This window comes from Mus caroli, chromosome 16, assembly GCF_900094665.2.
Source record: "Mus caroli chromosome 16, CAROLI_EIJ_v1.1, whole genome shotgun sequence".
Classification (NCBI taxonomy): Eukaryota; Metazoa; Chordata; class Mammalia; order Rodentia; family Muridae; genus Mus; species Mus caroli.
The window spans coordinates 88,862,623-88,884,652 of record NC_034585.1 but is presented as its reverse complement, the minus strand read 5'-3'; the positions used below and the strand labels follow the sequence as shown (position 1 = coordinate 88,884,652).

The 22,030-nt window shown below is 48.2% G+C and overlaps 1 protein-coding gene across 3 annotated transcripts in view; it reads left to right on the top strand.

Annotated features, from left to right (window-relative positions):
- Hlcs (holocarboxylase synthetase) overlaps nt 1-22,030 on the top strand; it is a 182,425-nt gene that overhangs the window by 25,945 nt on the left and 134,450 nt on the right. For all 3 annotated transcript variants that reach the window (XM_029470266.1, XM_029470265.1, XM_021185502.2), the window contains exons 3-5: nt 10,756-10,918; nt 11,171-12,102; nt 16,676-16,858. In XM_029470266.1, coding sequence (XP_029326126.1) covers nt 10,867-10,918; nt 11,171-12,102; nt 16,676-16,858 — 1,167 coding nt within the window. In that variant the 5' untranslated portion in view covers nt 10,756-10,866. The remainder of the gene's footprint in view (nt 1-10,755; nt 10,919-11,170; nt 12,103-16,675; nt 16,859-22,030) is intronic.

The window sequence follows — 22,030 nt, the reverse complement described above, 5'->3', positions numbered from 1 at the left end:
GCATGTAAGGAGAGACAGAGAGACAGACAGACAGACACACACACACACACACACAAACACACACACACACACACATATACACACACAGAGGGATAGGTTGTCTGGAGCATGCTGAAAATGCTTCAAACTCAGTCACAGGTCCAAAACTTGTTTGTAAGGAAGAGAGACAGGGCTAGAGAGATGGCTCAGGGGTTAAGAACACTGACTGCTCTTCCAGAGGTCCTGAGTTCAAATTCTAGCAACCACATGGTGGCTCACAACCATCTGTAGTGGGATCTGATGCCCTCTTCTGATGTGTGTCTGAAGACAGCTACAGTGTACTCATATAAATAAATCTGTTAATTAAAATAAAGTAGACAGAGCCACACAGAGAGAGAGAGAGACAGACAGAAATTCCTAATTAAGATCTCTTCACCTCCTCCCTCCCACTGTGTCATAACAGGTCACACAGCTTCCTATCTTGATTGCCACATTTCATCCTCATTTTGAGCCTTCTGTCAAAGCTGGAGCAGCGTCCTTCTGCCTTGTCTTGTGGAGAGAGTTCTAGTCCTGGAGCACACCCCTGATCACACCCCTGATCCTTAGGCAGGGTAGTTTGACTCTCCCCGGCCTGGGGTCTCCTCCCCCTCTGTGGTGAGCCAGGCTCGGCTTCCTGCTTTCACTTGCCGGTCCTTCAGGGGTTCCACCAGCACACCGCTGCTCGCTGCTGCACTCGGGGTTTGTAGGATCCCTAGTTTGAGTAACCATCTGCTGGTACTTCCTTCTGGAAGGAGAGAGAGGGAGACAAGCTCTCCCGCCCACCTGACCAGTCCTGAGGCCTGGAGAGAGACAGGAGAGGAGGGAGCGGCTGGCAGGAGTGAGGGGGCAGGCAGTCCCAAAGACCCCACTTCCTCTCCAGAACGTTCACGAATCATTTACCTTTTCTCCGTCTCTAATGGCAAAGGCGACGCTCTTCTGAGACCCTGGACATATTTTATGTTCATTGCATCCGATGCTCAGAGCCTTGTGCCTCCATTATTGTCTTTAAAAGGAAACTGAGGTGCCTAAAACTACTGGGGGCCCCGTGGCAATTTGCTGATGCCTCATGTCCTTCCTGGTTGCCAGAGGAACCGTGAATGGCTTTCATTTGTTGATTCTGAGTTTTCTAAAGAGGAAGAGGTTTTGAAAGCTGAGTCTAGCCAGCGGTACCTGTGGCTGACTAGAGTCCACTTTGGTGTCAGGAAAGCAACTATTGAGGCCATTTCTTTTTTGATGAACTTGAATAGTTTTTATACGTAGAAATGACTGTTTATATACTGACCTTTTAAAGAATTATTTTCAAAACAAATGGCTAACAATCATTTAGTTAAAACCACATAAAATTGTTTATATTTATTTCAAGGTTTGTTCGTTTGTTTTCGTAATCTATGAAAAGTTTGTGTGATGTGCTTGCATATTCTTCTTTGGGTATTTTATTTGTATTCTTACTACACTTATTTATTTGTGTAAGTGTGTGTGCACATGCCATAGCATGTATGGGGTCAGAGGACCCTGAGGGGGCAGGTTTTCTGCTCCCACCACATAATGGGTCACAGAGATCAAACTCAGGTGATCATGTACCCTGATTAGATCTTTGTCACCGTGACACAAGCTAGGGTCATGTGGGAAGAGGGAAATGTAACTGAAAAAAAAAATCCCTCCATCAGGTTTCCTTTAGGCAAGTCTATAGGGTATTTTCTTGATTCTTGAATGTGGAAGGGTCCTGCTCACTGTGGGCGGTGCCATTCCTGAGCAGGTGGTCTGGGTGCTACAAGGAAGCAGGCTGAGCAAGCCATGGGGAGCAAGCCAGTGGCAGCACCCCTGCGTGGCTCTGCCTCAGCTCCTGCTTCTGGATTCCTGGTTTCCTTTTCCTGCGTGGCTTCCTCTGCCGGTGGCGGTGACCTGCAAGTCAGGGAAACCTCTCCTCCCCGGGAGGCTTCTGGTCAGGGTGTTTCATTGCAGCACTAGGAACCTAATTAAGACACCAAGCCTTGTGCAGCCGAAAGTATTATGTGTAAATTTAATAAGATTTCAACCTCAAAAAGCCAAACCAAACAAAAACCCGCCAAAGCTAAAAATTTTAAAGCATTATGATGAAATATCAAATGTGTGCAGTTTATTTTTAAACATCAAGATGTAACTGTGGTAACCTCTTTGCGTTTGGAGCTGGGTATTGAATATAGGCCCTGGCGTCACTAAGCAATCGCTCCACCATGGAGCGATACCCTTAGCCCCTAGCTAGCTGCTGTAGTTTTTATCTTCCTAAATCATTACTTAATTGCACATTACCATGGGGTTAAGGACACGCACCTCTTAAGGGACAAGGTTGCTGCACTGCATGGGACAGCTGCTGTAACAAGAGTCCCATAGCAACTTAGCGGCCCAGGCCCAGGCAGGCCAAAGTGAACTTCCCTTAACAGTGAGGTGTTAAGGCAGCTAGGGCACCAATTCTCTTTTGTTTTGTTTCTCTGCCATCCCGGGTGAGCCCTGGCACTCTATCAGGACTGCACATACATTATAGCCCTCAGGTGAGGGGAAGAGAGAAAAGGGGAAGATGGCAACTCCCTCTTTGACACCACGGTCCACAGATTGCCTGGGCTGCTGCTCCCATCCAGTCGCCCAGATTTAGACGCTGAGTGTCCTTGGTCCACTAACTGTAGGGAAGGACAAGAAGTCCTGTCCTGCACTGGACTCTGTGGGTTCAGCAAAGACTCAGTGCTGCCACTTCAGGGGAAGAGGGATATAGATATGGGTGTGCATTAGCACGCTTGCCACAAATGTCTCCTCATTAGCTATCTAAGGTACTGTCCAATAGACCCAACTGGTCTTGAACTCACAGAGATCCACCTGCCTCCGCTGCCCCCATGGTCACAAAACAGGCTGGCAGATCAAGAAGATGTTCAAGTCAGTGTAGTGATCAGTGAGAAGGGAGGAGAGGTCTGGGGTGGAACAACACTTTGGATCGGATAGCCATGATGGCAGGACCACATGCTTGGGTCGTAAGCCGTGCAGTCCCTCTGCTGTGTCAGCCGTTCGTTCTTGCCGCCCAGAGTTTGCCATGGCTCAGCAGATGGGAGGAAGGTGCCCGAAGCCAACGTGCTGTTGCTCTGTTGTAATGACGTGACGTGCATTCCTGCAGTCACCGTGGCTCAGCTTGGAAGCCGTGTTGTTATTTGTCTGCGTTTTTTACGAAGAGTATCCACGAGGCTGGAGAGAGTGGTTGGTTTGGGGATGACGTAATTTCACATCTAGATGTAGCATGATTTGTGTCCTTTTTCTGGTGCTGTGACCAACTGTTTGGCGAGAAGGAATTTAAGGAAAGGGGTTGCTCTGATCACAGTGTGAGGACGCTGTCACGTCTGGGAGAGGTGACGCTGAATGGTCCTGAGGCTGTGGCCTCAGGAGTGAAGCTGTTTGCTGTTTGCTTACACTGAAGCAGACTGGGAGGCTGAGAGAGTGAAGAATGCTGATATAATCAGACCTTTGCTTCCTGTTCAGCCTGCGTCCCCGCCCATGGCGTAGAGCCTCTTGAGTTTAGCGTGGCAGTTCCCTCCTCAGTTGCCAAACCACGGGATGTGTTTCAGAGGTGCTCTTAAATTGAATCAAGTTGACCATGGAGATTGCCGATCACACTTGATCATCCGTGACCTCCTATCTTTGAGCAGCGCTCTTGTTCTATCCTTACGTCCAGGTTGGCACGCACGCATGCACGGGTCCCGTTTGTCTGTCCTTATATGTCTCACAGGTTTATGATTCTGTATCATAAAGCAGGTATCAGGGGGCTGGAGAGGCGGCTCAGAAGTTAAAGAGCACTGGCTACTCTTCTAGAGGACCCAGGTTCGATTCTCAGCACTTAACAGCCATCTGTAACTCCAGGCCCAGGATATCTGATGCCCTGTTTTGGCCTCTGAAGGCACCAGGCACGCATGTGGCACACAAACATACCTGCAGGCAAAACTCCCATACACATGAAAGAAAAACTTCTAAAAAAGATAAAATATACAGAGTTTAATTCATGAGTATGTTCTACTGGTTTACGATGTGGCAGAATTGAATATTCTTTTTGTTGTTGTTGTTGTTTGTTTTTGTTTTTTTTGAGACAGGGTTTCTCTGGCTGTCCTGGAACTCACTTTGTAGACCAGGCTGGCCTCAAACTCAGAAATCCTCCTGCCTCTGCCTCCCGAGTGCTGGGATTAAAGGTGTGCACCACCACTGCCCGGCTCAGAACTGAATATTCTTAAGTGTGTGACAAACACAAGCTGTGGTGACCCTCAGCCATAGATTATTTCATTGCTATTTATAACTGTAATTTCTTTATGAATCATAGTGCATATGATATTGCAGGATATCTGATATGCAACCCCCAAAGGGGTCTTGACCCACAGGTTGAGAATCACTGCAGCCTAGTCAAAAAGGCCACCCGTACTTTAATTGGGAACTAGAACTCTGCCCTGGACTCTGGCAGGCATGTTCATTCACCTGATGAGAGAGGGGGGTGGGGCTAGTTAGGGGTTGTGGGGGCGGGGGTATGAGACAAGACAAAGTGCCCAAGGACCTACCCATAGTCACCTACAGTTTGGTCCTAACTAACTTCTAAAATTCCCACGGCCTCTCAAAGTAGCACCTGCCACTGAGGACCAAGTGTTCAGTGAGTGAGCCTGGTGAGGACATTTCATGCCTGACCCTAAATCAAACAATATTCCCGACCCTGAGAGGCAGCACAGGTAACAGCAGAGAATAACCCCTATGCACAGATGCCGACCGGTGCCATGTTACCCTCTTCCATCCCCCGCCATTACCGGGACCTTTTGTTTTGTTCTTTCTGTTTGTGTTATGGAGACACGATCTTCTATATAGCTGAGGTGGGCCTCACACTCATGGCAGTCCTCCTGCCTCAGCTTTGGCTTCTGGATTACAGGTGTGTATCACTATGTCCAGCTTTTACATTTTGAGACAAGCTCTCACTACACAGCCTAGGCTGGCCTCGAACTAGCACTTCTTCTTCTCCTTCCCATGTGTTGAGAAGGGTGTTCCATGCCTTCACCACCGTGCGCTGCTTACTAGAACTTTTAGCAACCTATTGAGCGTGCCTTTCAGATGATCAGGAAGCAGACACATAGCGTATAAGGAACATTGGCGTAGTGTCAACGTGGGCCCCTGAACAGCCTGCAGCTTCTGAAAAGTGTACCTGGCGTCTCACTCTCTGCTTCTTGGACTGGAGTTTTAATTCAGATACCACGGATGATCCTTGCATGTTGTCAGAAGCTGTGACACAGAGCTTCAGTGCCCGGACAGATTCTGCCCGTGGCGTGTGAGAGGAAATTCAGAAATTCCGTGCTCAGGGGCAGCCTCGGCTTCGTCTGCTTTGATCTTTGGCATCGGCCTCTTGCATGGCTTCCCCTTTCTTCTCTACTCTTTTGTCTCCATCTCCCAGTGCACATCTGAAGCGTCCTGTTTGCCTTTACCGGCTGGAAGGTGACCCCACCCCTGTGGGGTGTCAGTGGATACTCAGATATTCACTTTGATCGGAGCCCCTGCTCTGCTTGGAGGAGTTTCCATGGTCGGGGCTCCCAGACCTCGTTCTTAGAGAAAGGAAGTGCACTTAGGTGAGAAACTCGATCAGGGGTGTGTCTGTGTTGTTCCGTGGCCTTTTCCTGTCCTCGAGCTTCCTTTGTTTCTTCAAAGGTGTGTGGGGATTTAACCATTGGCTCCTTTGCCCTGGAGCAGGTGCACAGGCATTATGAGCTGCTCTGTGTGCAGCCGGCAGCCACTGGCACCTGTGACTCCCTCCGGTGGCCTCTCTCGGGAGCCAGGCCTACTTTGCTCTGCTCTTTTGCTTGGCTCCACTTACCTTCATCTGAAAAGCCCACCCCTGCATTAGTGTCTCCTCTGAGCACAGCCCTGCCCCATTGCTGTGCATGTGCATGGCCTCAGCACACTGTCTGTTACACGCTTCAGCTGGCTGCCCAGCGTCCAAGTCAGCAGGGTTTTACATATTTTTATTTATTTATTTCTTCTCTGTCTCTGTCTCTGTCTCTCTCTCCTGTTTGTGTGTCTGCATGTACACACACTCACAAGAGCAGTTTTTGAAAACAGGGTCTCCCTCTGTAGCCCAAGAAAGCCTTGAACACAGGGCAATCCCCTGCCTCAGAGTGCCAAGTATTGGGATTTCAGACGTGAGCCATTGTGTCCAACTAAGACGTCAGTTTTGAAGCATGGAACTGAACACTGCTCAGCTTGACCGGAGGTCACTGTGCATGGGCTCCATGTGTGATGAGGTTGGGGGAGGCTCTGAGTTTGCCTAGAAGAAGATCCTTCCGTTTCTCTTTCTGTGTGTGTTCTGTCAGTTTCTGACCACAGGGTCCTGTATTTATCACTGTTCCTCCTCAAAGGTTTATTTCTTTATATGAGCACACTGTAGCTGTCTTCAGACACACCAGAAGAGGGCATCAGATGTCATCATAGATGGTTGTGAGCCACCATGTGGTTGCTGGGAATTGAACTCAGGACTTCTGGAAGAGCAGTCAGTGCTCTTAACCGCTGAGCCATCTCCCAGCTCCGACTCCTTTGTGTACCTGATATATTTTGTAATACCGTTGCCATGATGTGGCTGGAGAGGGTACCTTAGTGGATCCATGCTGAGGGAGCCCTTCCTGAGGTACCCCTCACAGGTCTAGGATAAAATGAAGTTTTGGGGCATGAGAAGCAGGGGGAGAAGAGAGTGTGGGAAAGAAAGGGACAGAGAGGGATGGAAAGAGAAAGGAGAGTGGAAGAAGGGAACAGGCCAGCTGGGATCCTGTGGAGAGGGCCGTGGAGAGGACAGGAGAGAGAGAGAGTCCAGAGAGAGGGAAAGGTGTCAGAGAGAGGCCAGGGAGGCCAAGCAATCCTTTTATAGCAAGCCAGGCTTGTACCTGGCTGTTGCTAAGTAACTGTTGGGCCACGCCTAGAAGAAATGCTAACACCACCTCTGTGTTTTGTGCGTGAGAAATTGCTCTGAGGACGAGACATTTTGGGATAATCACCTGGCTCTTTAAGGAGCCTCCCATTTAAATCTTTCATGGAGCGGATCTTGTCAGTTCAAGACCAGTGAAGCTCAGATCAGTCAGCCCCAGGGTTCAAGTGCAGTCTCTTGCTGACTGACGAGGTTGTCTTAGAAGAGTGTGGAGACTAGCCAACGGCTTCGTTCTTCATGGGAAGATTGGAGTTGGGGATTGCAGAGATGGCTCTGTGGTTAAAAGCTCTTGGTGCTCCAGCACAGGGTGGAAGTTGGGCTCACGGCACCTAAGTAGGGCAGCGCACAACCACTTGTAACTTCAGCTCCAGGGAGCTCTGATACCCTCTTCCGCTCTCTGCAGGCAGCAGTGCACATACACATATACACACACAGATGAAAATAAAGTAAATCTTTTGAAAAGTTGCTAGGCAATTTACATGTTGTAAGACTCATCCTTCGACTGTGTACAAGCTATTTAAACAGTTTCTGGTGCATGCCCAGCATTTTACAGTTATCAATCCTCACCTCAGAAACTGTCTTCCCTTCAGCTGTCACAATTGTTCCCATCACTAGTCTATGTTCTGCTTGTGGATCTACCTACTTTAGATATGCTGCATACATATACATACATATCATACATACATATAGTACATACATATAGATCATACCTACTATCATATCATACCATACATATATACATATATATACATATACATACATATCATACATACATATAGTACATACATATAGATCATACCTACTATCATATCATACCATACATATATACATATATATACATATACATACATATCATAGATATATATGTATCATACATATAATACATGCATGCATACATACAATACATATATATTACAATACATACCATATACACATGAATATATATACCTATATATACATACATATAGATACATATGTATCATTCATACATACATATAACACATACATATCATACATACATATATACAATACATACATACATACCATACACACATACATACACATACATATCATACATATATGCATATACATTCATATATATCATAATCCATCCATATCATAATACATATCATACATACATATATACATATACATACCATACATACACATATACACATATAATAATACATATCATTCATATATCATACATACATATCATGCATATCATACATACATATCATACATATGCATGCATATCATACATTCATAGGATCATATATGCCCTTTATTTATTGGCATCTGTCCTGGCAAGCTTTATGTCATCTTGACACAGACTTAGAGCCATCTGAGAGGAGGGAACCTGAACTGAGATAATGCCTCCATACTGCTGGCCTGCAGTGCATCTTCTTAATCAGTGATTGATGTGGAAGGCCCAGCTCATTGTGGGTGGGGCCACCCTGTGCGGGTGGTCCTGGGTTCTGTAAAAAGTGGGCTAAGGAGGCCATGGGAGCAAGCCAGTAAGCAGCACCCCTCCATGGCCTCTGCATCAGCTCCTGCTTCCAGGTTCCTGCCCAGACTTTTTTTGATGATGAGCTGTGATATGGAAGAGTAAGCCAAAGAAACCTTCTCCCCGCCCCCTTGCTTTGGGTCATGGTGTTTCATCACAGCAATAGAAACCTGACTGAGACTGGATCTTTTAGGCTCTCCACGGTTTGCCTGCGATTGTGTTGTGTTAGTACTTTAGCGTCTGCTTAATTGTTCATTTATGGATATGCAATGTGCATACTTCAGACAGTCACCTATTACAGGGTTAGTAGGATTGTGTTTGGTTTGGGGATATGTACAGCGCTGTGGGCACTTATGCACTCTGTGTTTGCCAGTGTGTGTGTGTATGTGTGTGTGTGTGTGTGTGTGTATGTGTGTGTGTGTGTGTGTGTGTGAGAGAGAGAGAGAGAGAGAGAGAGTCAGAGACAGAGACATACTCAGATGGAATTGCTCAGTCATGTGCTAACCCAGCGTCTAACATCTGAAGAACCCTGAGATGATTCTTGAAGATGCTGAGCTATTTGCATCTCAGCCAGCAAGGCATTCAAAGTCCGATTTCTCTTTTACAGTTTTACTTCATTACACTTATTGTTTGTGTACCTGTGTGTGAGCACACGCATGGACTTTGGAGCACATGTGGAGGCCAGTGGACCACACTCGCAAGAGTCGGTTCTCTCTCTCCACCGTGTGGGTCCTGGGGGTGGAACTTAGGCCATCGGGCTTAGTGGACTTATTTGTAGCATCTTAGCATCATGCTCACCGTTGCAACAGCTGCCACTAACTGGAGACTCTTTTGGTAAAGGCTTGTTATTTATTTATTTATACTTATTTACGTATATGTGTGTCAGACCTGAAGAGGGAGACGAGTCCTCAGAAACAGCAGGATGTGCTCATAGGGGCTGAGCATCAATCCAGCCCCCCTGTGGCATTCCAGGCTCTCTTTGATCTCATCGCCACACAGATCTGAGGTGAGGTGACAGTGATGCTGTCATCTGAAGGTTGTGGTGCAGATGCTTGCGCAGGGCGGGAAGTGGAGTCTGAGTCCAGACTCTGCAGCCAGGCTCCACTGGGAATCTTCCGAGATTGTGTGTGAGACCCTTCGATACAAAACTGGAAGGCTTTTCTCTTTGTGTGTCTCTCGCCCTCTAGTGGTGGGCTTGTAAACTGTCTGTGGTGTCTTCCCGTGGTAACCGGTGCCTGTTGGAAGGTTAGGATTCTGGGAATGGAGATCTGATGTGCCATCAGGTAGATCTTTGCAGCTGGCCCCCCACTTCTTGAAAATAGCTGGTGGGCAGGTTTCCTTTTTCATTATTGGGTTTTCTGGACTCTCAGGAGGGTCCTGTGCCTGTCACAAAAGGAAGGTTAGGTTTACCCATGTCTGAAGAATGTCCCTGGCACCTTCAGTGTCTAAAGCAGCTGAGGCTTTGCTTACCTTCATTTATTTCCAAATTACATTTACTTTTATTTTAATATTATTTTTAAATTGAATTTTATGGGGCTGGAGAGATGGCTCAGCGGTTAAGAGCACTGACTGCTCTTCCAGAGGTCCTGAGTTCAAATCCCAGGAGCCACATGGTGGCTCACAACCATCTGTAATGAGATCGGATGCCCTCTTCTGATGTGTCTGAAGACAGCTACAGTGTACTTACATATAATAAATAAATAAATAAATAAATAAATAAATCTTTTTTAAAAAATTAAATTTCATGTGTACGTGGCACCAGAAGAGGGCATTAGATCCCCTGGAACTGGAATTATAGATGATTGTCAGTCACCACGTGGGTGCAGGGATTTGAACTCAGGACCTGACCTGAACTCAGGTCCCCTGGAAAAACAGCAAGTGTACTTAGCCATGGAACCATCTCTCTTGCCCTCTGTTCTGATTTTTGAGGAAGGGTCTCACTACGTGGCTTATGTTGGCTTTGAAGTTGAGAGCCTCAGGCCTTAGCCTAATTGGTGCTGTTGGTGTAAGAGGCATCCGCGCCACAGCAGGCTCACATCAAATGGCAGAGTTCTGGTTAGTGCTCTTTAACCAATCACTCTTGTCAGGTCAGCATAGACTGTCTGAGCCCAAACGTCCTTGCTCCCAGTCAAAGGCAACGCCGCGTAACCTGCCGGATAAGTCTGTCTGTCTGACTGTAACCTGGTGTTGAGGAGGCCGAGGGTGAAGTGTTGTGTCTGGTCATTTTAGATGTGAGAAGTCCCAGCTTCCCCCTCTCCCTGTCTTTCACTTTCCTCAGGTTGTAAAATGGTCCGACTGCTGTCTGCCGTTAGCCTGCCGACCCGGGGACCCCTACCAGTTAATTGCTAAGGCAAGCGTGGACAACTTCAGCAAGCTCGGGGTGGCCTTCATGGAGGACAGGCTCCAGATGGACAACGGCCTGATAGCCCAGAAGATCGTTTGTAAGTAACTTCAGAAGGCGCCTCCGTGCTCGGGGATGTCACCCTGGTCCTTCACTGGGCTGTTGTGACTTCCCAAAGCCATGACTTAGGCGACTATTTACTTTCAGTTTCAGCCAACAGGCTTGATCGCAGCACCGCAGAAGTGTGCAGTCAACAGGTGCAGGGTTGGGGTGGACAGGAAGTGCGTTCTAATCTGCTGGCTTTCCGACTGGTGGTGCTGGCTGACGATCTCTTCTCCCATTCACACTTTAGCAGTCCACTTAAAGGACTCTGCTCTGAAGGAACTCAGCAAAGCCTCGGACGAGCAAGTGCAGGCCTCACCCCCGGGCCCAGAAGCTTCCCCTGAGGCCCAGCCTGCGCAAGGTGTCATGGAGCATGCTGGCCAAGGTGATTGCAAGGCCGCTGATGAAGGCCCTTCCCCACGGAGGACGGGCTGTGCCCCTGGAAGTGAGCCTGCTGCAGATGGGGACCCTGGGCTGAGCTCCACAGAGCTCTGTCAACTCCACCTGTCCATCTGCCACGAGTGTTTGGAGCTCGAGAACAGCACCATTGAGTCGGTGAGGTGTGCGTCTGCGGAGAACATTCCAGACCTTCCCTGTGATCACAGCGGCGTGGAGGGTGCTGCGGGCGAACTCTGCCCTGAACGGAAAGGGAAGAGAGTCAACATTTCGGGAAAGGCGCCCAATATCTTGCTGTATGTGGGCTCTGGTTCCGAGGAAGCACTGGGCCGGCTCCAGCAGGTGCGATCTGTCCTGACTGACTGTGTGAACACGGACAGCTACACTCTCTACCACCTGCTGGAAGACAGCGCTCTGAGGGACCCGTGGCCTGACAACTGCCTCCTGTTAGTTATTGCCAGCAGGGACCCCATCCCCAAAGACATACACCACAAGTTCATGGCCTATCTTTCTCAGGGAGGGAAGGTGCTGGGCCTGTCTTCCCCCTTCACGTTCGGTGGCTTTCAGGTGACCAGGAGAGACGTGCTACGGAACACAGTCCAGAACTTGGTTTTCTCTAAGGCTGATGGGAGTGAGGTACGGCTCAATGTCCTGAGCAGTGGCTACGTTTATGAAGAAGGCCCGAGCCTGGGCAGGCTCCAGGGCCACCTGGAGAATGAGGACAAGGATAAAATGATTGTGCACGTGCCTTTTGGAACCCTCGGAGGGGAAGCCGTTCTCTGTCAGGTACTGGGGGTGGTATTGGTATGGTGCTTTTGGGTTTATTTGGGACAGAGCATGCTCTTTAAGGCTTGAGAGGTCCCAGGAGGGGCAGGGTCAGTAACACAGCAGTAAAGCGCTTGCCTTTCAAGCATGAGGACCTGAAAATCGGGCGTGGTGGTGTGTGTATGTAATCCCAGAGCTGGGAAAGTGGAGACAGCTGGGTTCCCTGGGGTCTGCTGGACAACCAGTGTACCTTACTTGGACAGTGCCAGGCCACTGGGAGGCTCTGTCTCAAAAACCAAGGTGGGCAGCACTGAGAAAATGCAGCTGAGACTATCCTTGTCTTCTATCCATAAGCTTCTGTGTTCTTGTGTGTGTGTGCACATGCACATACACACACGCACATACACAAAGACACACACCACACACAGACACAGACACACATACACACCACACACACAGACACACATACACACACCACACACAGACACACACACATACCTACCACACACACACACAGAGACACACACATACACACCACACACACAGAAACACACACACACATATACACACAGACACAGACAGACAGACACACACACACATACGCACCACATACACACACACACAGACACACACACACACACACACACACAGACACACATACACACCACATACACAGACACACAGAAACACACACACACAGACAGACACAGACAGACAGACACACACACATACACACCATATACACAGACACACATACACACAGACAGACAGACAGACAGACAGACACAAGCTTTTAAGTGACAGTGGTTAGTTGTACTCTTGGCTAAGTGTCTGCTGTTGGTCTGTGCAGGGCGAGGTCAGGGGCTTTTATGAATACTTGCTGGTGAACTGCATGTGATTGAGGAGCCAAGGTGGCAAGGTTAGCTAAACCATCAGGTTTACCAAGGATTAGCCAGAAAACTCTCTCTCATTTTAATCGTTATTAGTATCACTCTTCCTAAAGATATGTTACTTTATTTTCTTGCCTCAAAGCACACACTGGTTAATATCATCAAGCCCTTGTTTAAAGCAAGAAGCTCAAAGGCATAGGGGTAGCAGTTAGAAACTAGCTGCTGTCTCCTTTAGCGACGATCTTGGTTATGTATGCATGCAGCACTGGGCAGATCTTCACGGCCTCTGCTCTCCTCCTACGATCTGTTATGTTTAAAACCTAAGTGCTTAGGACGAGAGAGCTGGATCAGCAGTTAAGCAGGCTGGCTGCTCTAGGACCTGGGTTGATTCCCATCACTGACAAGGTGACTCACAACCCTCTGTGATTCCATTTACAGGGGATCAGCCTGGGTCTTCTGGTGTCCACAGGCACTGCATGCACACACATATGTACAGGCACACAAATACTCACACGGACATAATAAATCCTCTCTCTCTGCACGCGTTATGGTTCTCGTGTGGAGGCCAGAGGCCAGCTATACACACGGTCCTTGTTTGGCAGAGTCTGGCTCACTCCTGCCTGTGCTAGGCTACCTGGGCAGCTTCTGGGGAGTCTCCCGCCTCCACCTCCCATCTCTGTAGGAATGCTGGGGTTACAGATGCGTGCTGCTGAATCTGTCTTTTGTGGGCTCTGGGAATTCGGTCTGCACACTTACGCAGCCAGCACTCACCTCGAGCTCTCTCCCACTCTTGCTTCTTTGTTCTAAAGCCCACTTTTTGTTAAGATGATGCTCGAAATGCAGAAATCTGGACAGTAGGACAGATGTTCACCCACGGAACCAGCAGGTTTCCTGTGAGGCTGCAGACCACATGGGTTAGTTTCAGGGGTGCTCAATGAACGCTCCTCTTATCTTTCCCTCTGCAAATATGGTCACTATAGCAACCATGCATTCTCAAAAAAAATTCTCTTGAAAACCCTACTTCCTGGAGCCGTGTTTCAGTTTTGAAGAGTTTTTTTTTTTTTTTTTTTTTTTTTTTTTTCTTTTTTCCCCCCTCACTTCTGTGCACAGACTTGTGCTAGAAAATTGATTCGGCATGTCACAACCCATTTCTCTGAGTTCCACGGCACATCTGCCTGTTGCGCCGTTCAAATTGACCCCAATACTACCATAAAATTTGATACCTCAGTATATTGCCCTAGGAAGAAAAAAGGCGATATGACGCAGACTCACAAATCAGAGTCCGGGGATTAGAGTGTCATTTTTGGTTCTAAATGACTTCCAGTCTCCTGTGTGGCAGGGTCACCGTTTGCTGCTCTGCTGCTGTCCTACCTCACTGAAATCGACCAATAAATATTATTACTGGCTGGTTAGCTTCCTCTGCTCAATTTTGTAGCCTTCATCTTTGTAATAAATCTAGCAATGATGTAACCCAGTAGAAGAAGGCAGAATACAAACTGCCCGCTAGGCGAGGGCACCCCAGCTCGCTTGCCTTTGCATTCATAGGAACAAGAAAAGATTCACTAGTGATGCACAAGCCACTGACATGTGGGCTGCAGTTACTGGGGAAATGTAAAGCTGAGAATGAAGGCTGCCATTTGGTTATCAAATGGATCTGGATTCTGGTATGAAGTCGCCTAAATACAGCGTGAGAATGAATCTGAGATTTCATTTGCTTTTCCAGCTTAGTTCAGGGAAGATGATTCACAGCAGAGTTTCTCAGCTTTTGACATTTTGGGCCAGATCAGTCTTTGTGGGGAGGCGTGGTCCTATAAACTCTAGACATTTATCAGCATTTCTGGTCTCTGCCCAGTGGATGCGGCCACCCCTCTCTGTGTTTGTTGCTAGAGACATTGTTTCTTCTGTCCTTCAGTCCAGTTGAGGAGCCGTATGCTTCGATGACGCCAGGTCATGGATCTAGGACCGGCATCCCCGTTGCATTAAAGCAAACGGCTGTGAGACTCGTGTCAGGATTACAGAAGAACAGAAGGCAGGGCTACACGCCCAGTGGCTGATGTGCTGTTGTTCTGTCTGTCATTAACGGACGGGGCAGCACCAGGATCTCGCACATGCCGAGCACACACTGCCCTCTGAGGCCCCTCCACAGCCCACCAGCTACAGCATCTCTCCAGCTTTCCCGGCGGTGTCCGTGGGCCGGGAGGCCTGCTGATGAAAGCCTTTCCCCTGTGCATCTTTCTCATGTGTAGATCACTTCAGCACACCTCACTGGGCATGCACTTGTGTGTATGCCATCCAGGACGGCCACATGCATTCAGCAGTGAGCCTCCCTGTCTCTCTGAACGCCTGCAGGAGCACAACTTTCACTCTTTTTCTTTGTTGGATTTTTTTTTTTTTTTTTTTTTTTGGACAGGGTTTCTCCAAGTGGCTGCCCTGGAACTCACTCTGTAGACCAGGCTGGTCTCAAACTCAGAAATCTGCCTGCCTCTGCCTCCCGAGTGCTGGGATTAAAGGTGTGTGCCATGCCTCCCCTCCCCCAAAGTTTTGCTCATTTTATTCATGCCACCCGCATAGGTTATCCTCCAGGGCAAGCATGTGCTTAGATGGGTGATGCCCTTGCAGGCATCCCTTTCTTTTCTAACCCCTCGAGGGCTGTCTGGGGAACAGGTCCACCTGCTGTCCACTGATAATCTGACCACTGTTTGCCACCTTCTTCAGATTGGCCCCCAAGTTCAACATTGGCCCCATTATGGACAATGCTTGGAGGTTACACTCACCTTGGTTACAGCTTAGGTGAGAAGTGAGTGGCTGAATGAACCCGAGGTTGGCACTGTGCTTCCTTAGCCTCCCGAGGTTCCTTCCACTTGGGAAATCAGTACACAAAACCAAAGTCAAAGGAAGCGTGGGTGCTTTGCTGTCACTGCATGTAAAAATCTGCTCCCGTGGGAGCTGGGAGCTGCTTCTTCCCGACAGGGATGCTGAGGGAGATACTTGTGTGTTTATAACCTTCGTGTGTGGTCTCTACTATGCATCCTAAATATCGATTTAACACCTGACTTCATCTAGGAAGCCCCAAATTTTAGAATCCAGACAGGTCCGGGGGGGGGCGGGGGGGTGTCAAGGAAAGCCCTTCTGTTGTCCAGGAAGTCCACTCTAACCGCCTCCCATCCCGCAGACAGTCTCCAAATGATGACTACACTACTCTGTTATTCTGATTGTGAGGCAGAATGGAAGTCCCTAGCCTGACCCATCATTCCTCCCTAGGTTCTGTAGTGTGTTCTGCTGGATCCCCAGCAGAATCTTGTTCCCAAATACTTTAGTCCAGCTTTGGTGACTTCCCCAAGAACCTGTAGCAGGACTGTTGATGGCAAGAGCCATGACCTGAAAAGAGGCTGGTGGCCATCCAGGGTTGGGCTCCACCATGATCTTTGAGCTGGGGGGACATTGTTTGAAGTGGCCCGTTCCAGTCCCCATTCTGATGTTTCTCCACATCACTTTGTGGATGGTCAGGCTCCGGGCTGATGGCATAAGAAGAAAAGTCACGTTCAGATCTCCATCAAACCTAGCGTGGAAGCTGCTTCTCCGAAGCGGGCGCCTACCGCTCACCCACTGCTCTCTCTCCCCGAAGTGGGCGCCCACCACTCCTCTGCTGCTCTGTCTCCCCGAAGTGGGCGCCCACCACTCACCTGCTGCTCTCTTCCCCTCAGGTGCACCTGGAGCTCCCACCAGGCGCCTCCCTGGTGCAGACCGAAGACGACTTTAATGTGCTCAAATCCAGCAACGTGAGAAGACACGAGGTCCTTAAGGAGATCCTGACCGCCCTCGGTCTGAGCTGTGACGCACCACAGGTTCCTGCCTTAATGCCTCTGTACTTACTGCTGGCTACTGAGGTGAGCGGGCTCAGCCGTGGGCGCCTCAAAACCACGGCTCCTCAACTTGTCTGTCACGACCATGTTCAGCCTTGATTTCTATTTTGATTTTGGGTTTGGGTTTGGAAACTATTAATGCATCTTTAGTATTTTGTGTGTGTGTGTGTGTGTGTGTGTGTGCGTGTAAGGAAAGTAGAGGTGACTGTGGAGTTGGGGGCGTGGAGCCTGAGGTTTGTGGTCCTTTTGTGGAGAAATGGAGCTGGGTCCTATGAGCTCAGAGTGTATGGCCGCAGCTCCACACGTGCGGTTCTGTATCTGTGTGACTGCAACCACTGTAGATGAGATATTTGAAAAAAAAACATAAGGAAGGAGCCTATGTTAGGCCAGAGAGACAGCTCAGGGGGTAGAGACCAAGTGTAGGGTGTTGACATTTCGGTCCTAGGAACTTGTGTATGCTCCTTCTGTGAGGCGGAGGTGGAGAGTCCCCAGGGCTCCTGGCCAGCAGTCACCCTGCATGGCAAGGGACCCTGTCTCCAGCAGGGGAGAAGAGGGACATCCAAGCTTGTCCTCTGACACGTGTGTGCCCTGGCGCATGCTTGCCCTTACTTTTATGAACACACACAGACGTGTATATATACATAACATATCACACACACACACAACACAGCATATACACACACACACACACACACACACACACACACACACACACACAAGAATCACACACATCACACACATGCTAAAAAAAAAAATCCTGCCTCTCTTGAACATGCACGGACTATTTTTCTTGTCGTTACCCGAGCAATACACAGAACAGCGTAGCAAGTATTTACATAGCGTTTGCAACGTAGGACGTGTTTCTAGCCTCCTAGAGATTGCTTAAAGTCTATAGGAGGACATGCATAGACCATATGCCAATGCTGCGCTGTTCTGTATAAGACTTGAGAGTCTGGCTTTTGGCGTCGGTGGGAAGGGGTGCAGGAACCAGTTCCCTGAGCATGACTGATGTGGTGGATTCTGCCATCAGTTGGGACCGAAGCCAGTTGTTTTGATCTGGGTTTTCCTCAGTAGGCGGGAAATCACTACTTCTGTGTGCTGATGTCCAGAAGGCTTTAGGAGTTATGTTTGCCACTCGTGTCTAAAACGAAAACGGAAGTGTTGGCAGTGTTTCCGGTATCCACCTCCCACCTGTATTCATCGCTGGTCTGTGTGGGATACCTGGTTTTGGGCAGCCTGCCAGATTCTCCAGGTGTGTGTTCCTACTAATCCCGTCGTGGTAACGTGCTGTCAATTTCTTATTCATAGTGACAAATGATTTTGCAGAGCTCTTTCTGTTCTCAGCCAGCAGCAGGCCAGTCTGTGGGGTTAGTGATGTTAACACAGCAAAAGCTCGGTGGCCAGGGGATGCCACACACCAAACCCACCTGCTTTGCTTGAAAAGAGCAAAATCCACCCTTCATGCCTGCACTGGGGAAAGGGGAGGCGCTGCCTTCCAGGTTGGCTGCTGCCCCTGGGCGAGCTTGGTTTGTGTGGATCAGAGCTTGGCATTGTGTGGGTGCACCGTACTGACAGAGAGAGACCGACGACGATCCGAGAGGATTGTGTGAGGGCCAGAGGAGGCAGCATGGGAGACTTGTGTAAGCACTGCAGTTTAAACGATAATGCAGCGAGTTAATGCAGCGATGGTTGGATTGTTAAGAGGTGTATTGGGTTAAGAAAACATGATGTGCTTAATAAGTTCCCGGTATCTAGGCTAAGAAATGGAAGGAAATGCTTCCAATTGAAAAATTAATATCAACACAGGATGCTCTTTTGTCCTTTAAAAACCATTCTTTTATTACATTTCATTATCTAATTTCTAAACATTTTTTTCGAGGCAAGTTTTCACTGGTCCATGCCGGCCTGGAACACACTCTGTAGCAGGGGCCACCTTTAAGCCTGCAGGGATCTCCCTGCCTCAGCACATGTGAGCCACCAAGCCCGGCTCCGCAGTTCGCACCGTTTCTATGCATTAATCATATGGCTTTTGTTTGTGTCTTCATCATAGGAATTTCAACTCCAAGTTACTCATTGCTGTTTCATGTTCAGTTCATTTGGCAAAACTTACGACTGTGATTTATGACATAAAAATGCCAAGTAGAGCCAGTCCTCAGAGCTTTAGGTTCTTGCCCGTGTGGGCCAAGGCCAGCTGTCTTCAGTGGAATATGACCGTCAGCCTCCTAGGCCCTCTCCTTACTCCCTCTCCTGAACACTGAGGATTGAACTGGAGATGAGGTTAAGTGTGTGATCCCTGCAAGCTTGCAGCCTGGGTGGTCAGAGGGTAACGCTGGCCCCTGGTCTGCTTACCCTTTTCCCAGGCCTGACTGTAGGCCTTTTGACCACAGCAGAGAAATGAAGAGGAAAGATAGCCTTGGGTTTTTTTCCTGGGAAGGTTCTACTCTTTAGGTAGAACATGTACAGCTGAAATACCTAAGCTGCGTTTTTTTTTGTCTGAAGAGCAATTGGTATTTAGTCTCTCAGCTCTTGGACTGAGGAGGACACACTGTGGACAAGCTCTGGATGTCTTCGCAATGGGGCCTTACTTGGTGCCCTCAACATCTGCATAAAAAGCTGGATAGATACAGCAGCCTGCCTGCAGTTGCAGCCTGTGGGGAGTGGAGGTGGACCTCTCTGCAAGCTGACGAGCCAGATTGTCTAGCTCTGGGCTCAGCAAGAGACCGCGCCTCGGTACATACAGCGGTGAACAAATGAGAGGACTTGTGGCTTCTACATGTGACCACACACATGTTCTACACGTGTCCACACACATGTACACTCACTTGCACACATGTGTGTGCAGACACGCAGATAGAGTGAATTCGACTCTTTAAAATGCCCAGTGGCAGCCAGTGGCGGTGGGGGTGGCATTTGCTGGCTGGAGGAACGTGAGCTTCCCCACTCACAATCCACGGGGTGAAGTTCTTGTCAAAGGGGAAAGCCCATGTTTGCTCTGTCTAGCATACACATGTAGCCGTCTGTCTAGCATACACATGTAGTCGTCTGTCTAGCATACACATGTAGTCGTCTGTCTAGCATACACATGTAGTCTTGGCAAGAATAGTTTTGAGATTCTTTCTGGGTCCCGGTCTCCCTCATGGACTTGAGGTCAGCTCTGAGGATGGTCATTCCTCCTGGCTGCTTCATTCTTACTGACTTCTGTTTCACGTTGAGAATTCAGGGCACTGAGCACACGTGTGACCGTGGTGTGTCTTTGTTGATGTTATTTCTCAACGCTCTGGTCAGAGGTCAGGGTTTTTTCCTTTCCTAGTACTGATCAAGTGTTGTGTTTTCTTGGAGCAAAAGTTCTCCAAACTATTTGAAAATAGAAACAGTAAGAGGTGTTTTGTTTTGTTTTGTTTTTTTTGGGCGGGGGGCCGGGGGGGGGGCAGACAGAAGATTCTCCCTGCCCTTGTCCCGATGCTGAGGCTGCCACTTCAAGTTCCTGTGCAGCTCAGTTTATAAACCCAAGAGGCAATTTGATTTTCCTTCCTGCATCTGTGCACAGAGGGTCTCACTGACCTCTCTTCCTGCATCTGTGCACAGNNGGTCTCACTGACCTNTCTTCCTGCATCTGTGCACAGNNGGTCTCACTGACCTCTCTTCCTGCATCTGTGCACAGNAGGTCTCACTGACCTCTCTGGGATGAAAGGTACAGGAGGAGGATCTTGGCCTTTCCCATGCACTGGACCCGCCGCATGCCTTAGGAGCTTGTGCAGACTTCCTGCTTCCTGTAAAGCTCTCTGCTCATGGAAATCCACGCTCTCACCACATGATGTCGCTGCTGAGCTAGGCTACCTGCGTTACAGACCCCTCTAACTGTAACTGTTCAGAAATTTAATTTATTCTCCGTATATCAGTGTCACAGAGTGTAATTTGGACATTTTCTACTATATTGGTGGCACTTTCTTTTGGGTCTGTAGAAGTCATTTCAATGCCACAGCTCATAAAATCCATCCATTCATTCAACATTTATTCAATATTAAGTCCCGTCCTAGTACAAGATGTGAAAGAACAAAATAAATAGAGAAATTATCTAAATACCTCCACTGAGGCGCAGCTGTGTTTACTCAGCGTGGAGCCCTGACGCTGCTCTTGACGGCAAGAAGCTCGCAAGATTTATGACATCCCTCCACCCCATGTTTCTGTGTCACCCACCGTGATAGAAAGAGAAACTGGGGACCCTTGGTGTCCGTGAGGGCTATTCGCTGAGAATTCCCTTCCTACCTGAACACCAAGACCTGCATGGGACCCCCTTAGTAAAGCCCCACCATGGTGACCGGTGAGACTACTGGGAAGGCAGGGCAAAGCAGGGCTCTGCTGAGGGGCAGCTCCCTTGCCATGCTGCCCTCCTTTCCGACATGGGTCTTTACATCTGATCCATCCTCCCAGGGACAGGTGGAAGGTCAGGCCGCAGCTGAGGCCAGTATATTGAAAACCACCAACACCGCATGCTGTGTACCTCGGTCCACTAAAAGAAGACTGGAAGAGCCACGGTGTGTAGACATATGCACATGTATACGCACACACAATACACATACGTATACACACATGCACACACAAACACATGCACACACATGCACACATGTACACACAAAAACATATACACATGTATACACAAACACATACACATATGCACGTGTACATGTATACACATACACATGCATATACACACATGCACATACAAACATATACATACACAGACAAACACATATACACATGCACACACAAACACACTTATATATACAAACATACACATACACACGTGTACAAATGCATATATATGTGTGTATATATATATGTATATATACACATACATACACATTCTGGTGGTAAGCTTAATGTAATTTTAATAACACTTTAAAGTTTCTTTATATTTTTCAAAATTGTCTATGATAGATGTATGTTACTTTCATATTGAGCCAAGCTAGTTATTAATAAGTAAAAAAAACAAGCTAGTGTGTCATTAACTTTGGAAGCCTCTCACATGTACTTAAAACCTGATTGTTTGGACTCTGACACTTGGTTGAAATTCGACATCTGACTTAATTATTGGGAGCAGCTATCCTCAATCTGGGTAGCAAATATCCTCCATATCAGATATTTATATTTTCATTCATGACAGTAGCAAAACTTCAGTTATAAAGTAGCATTGAG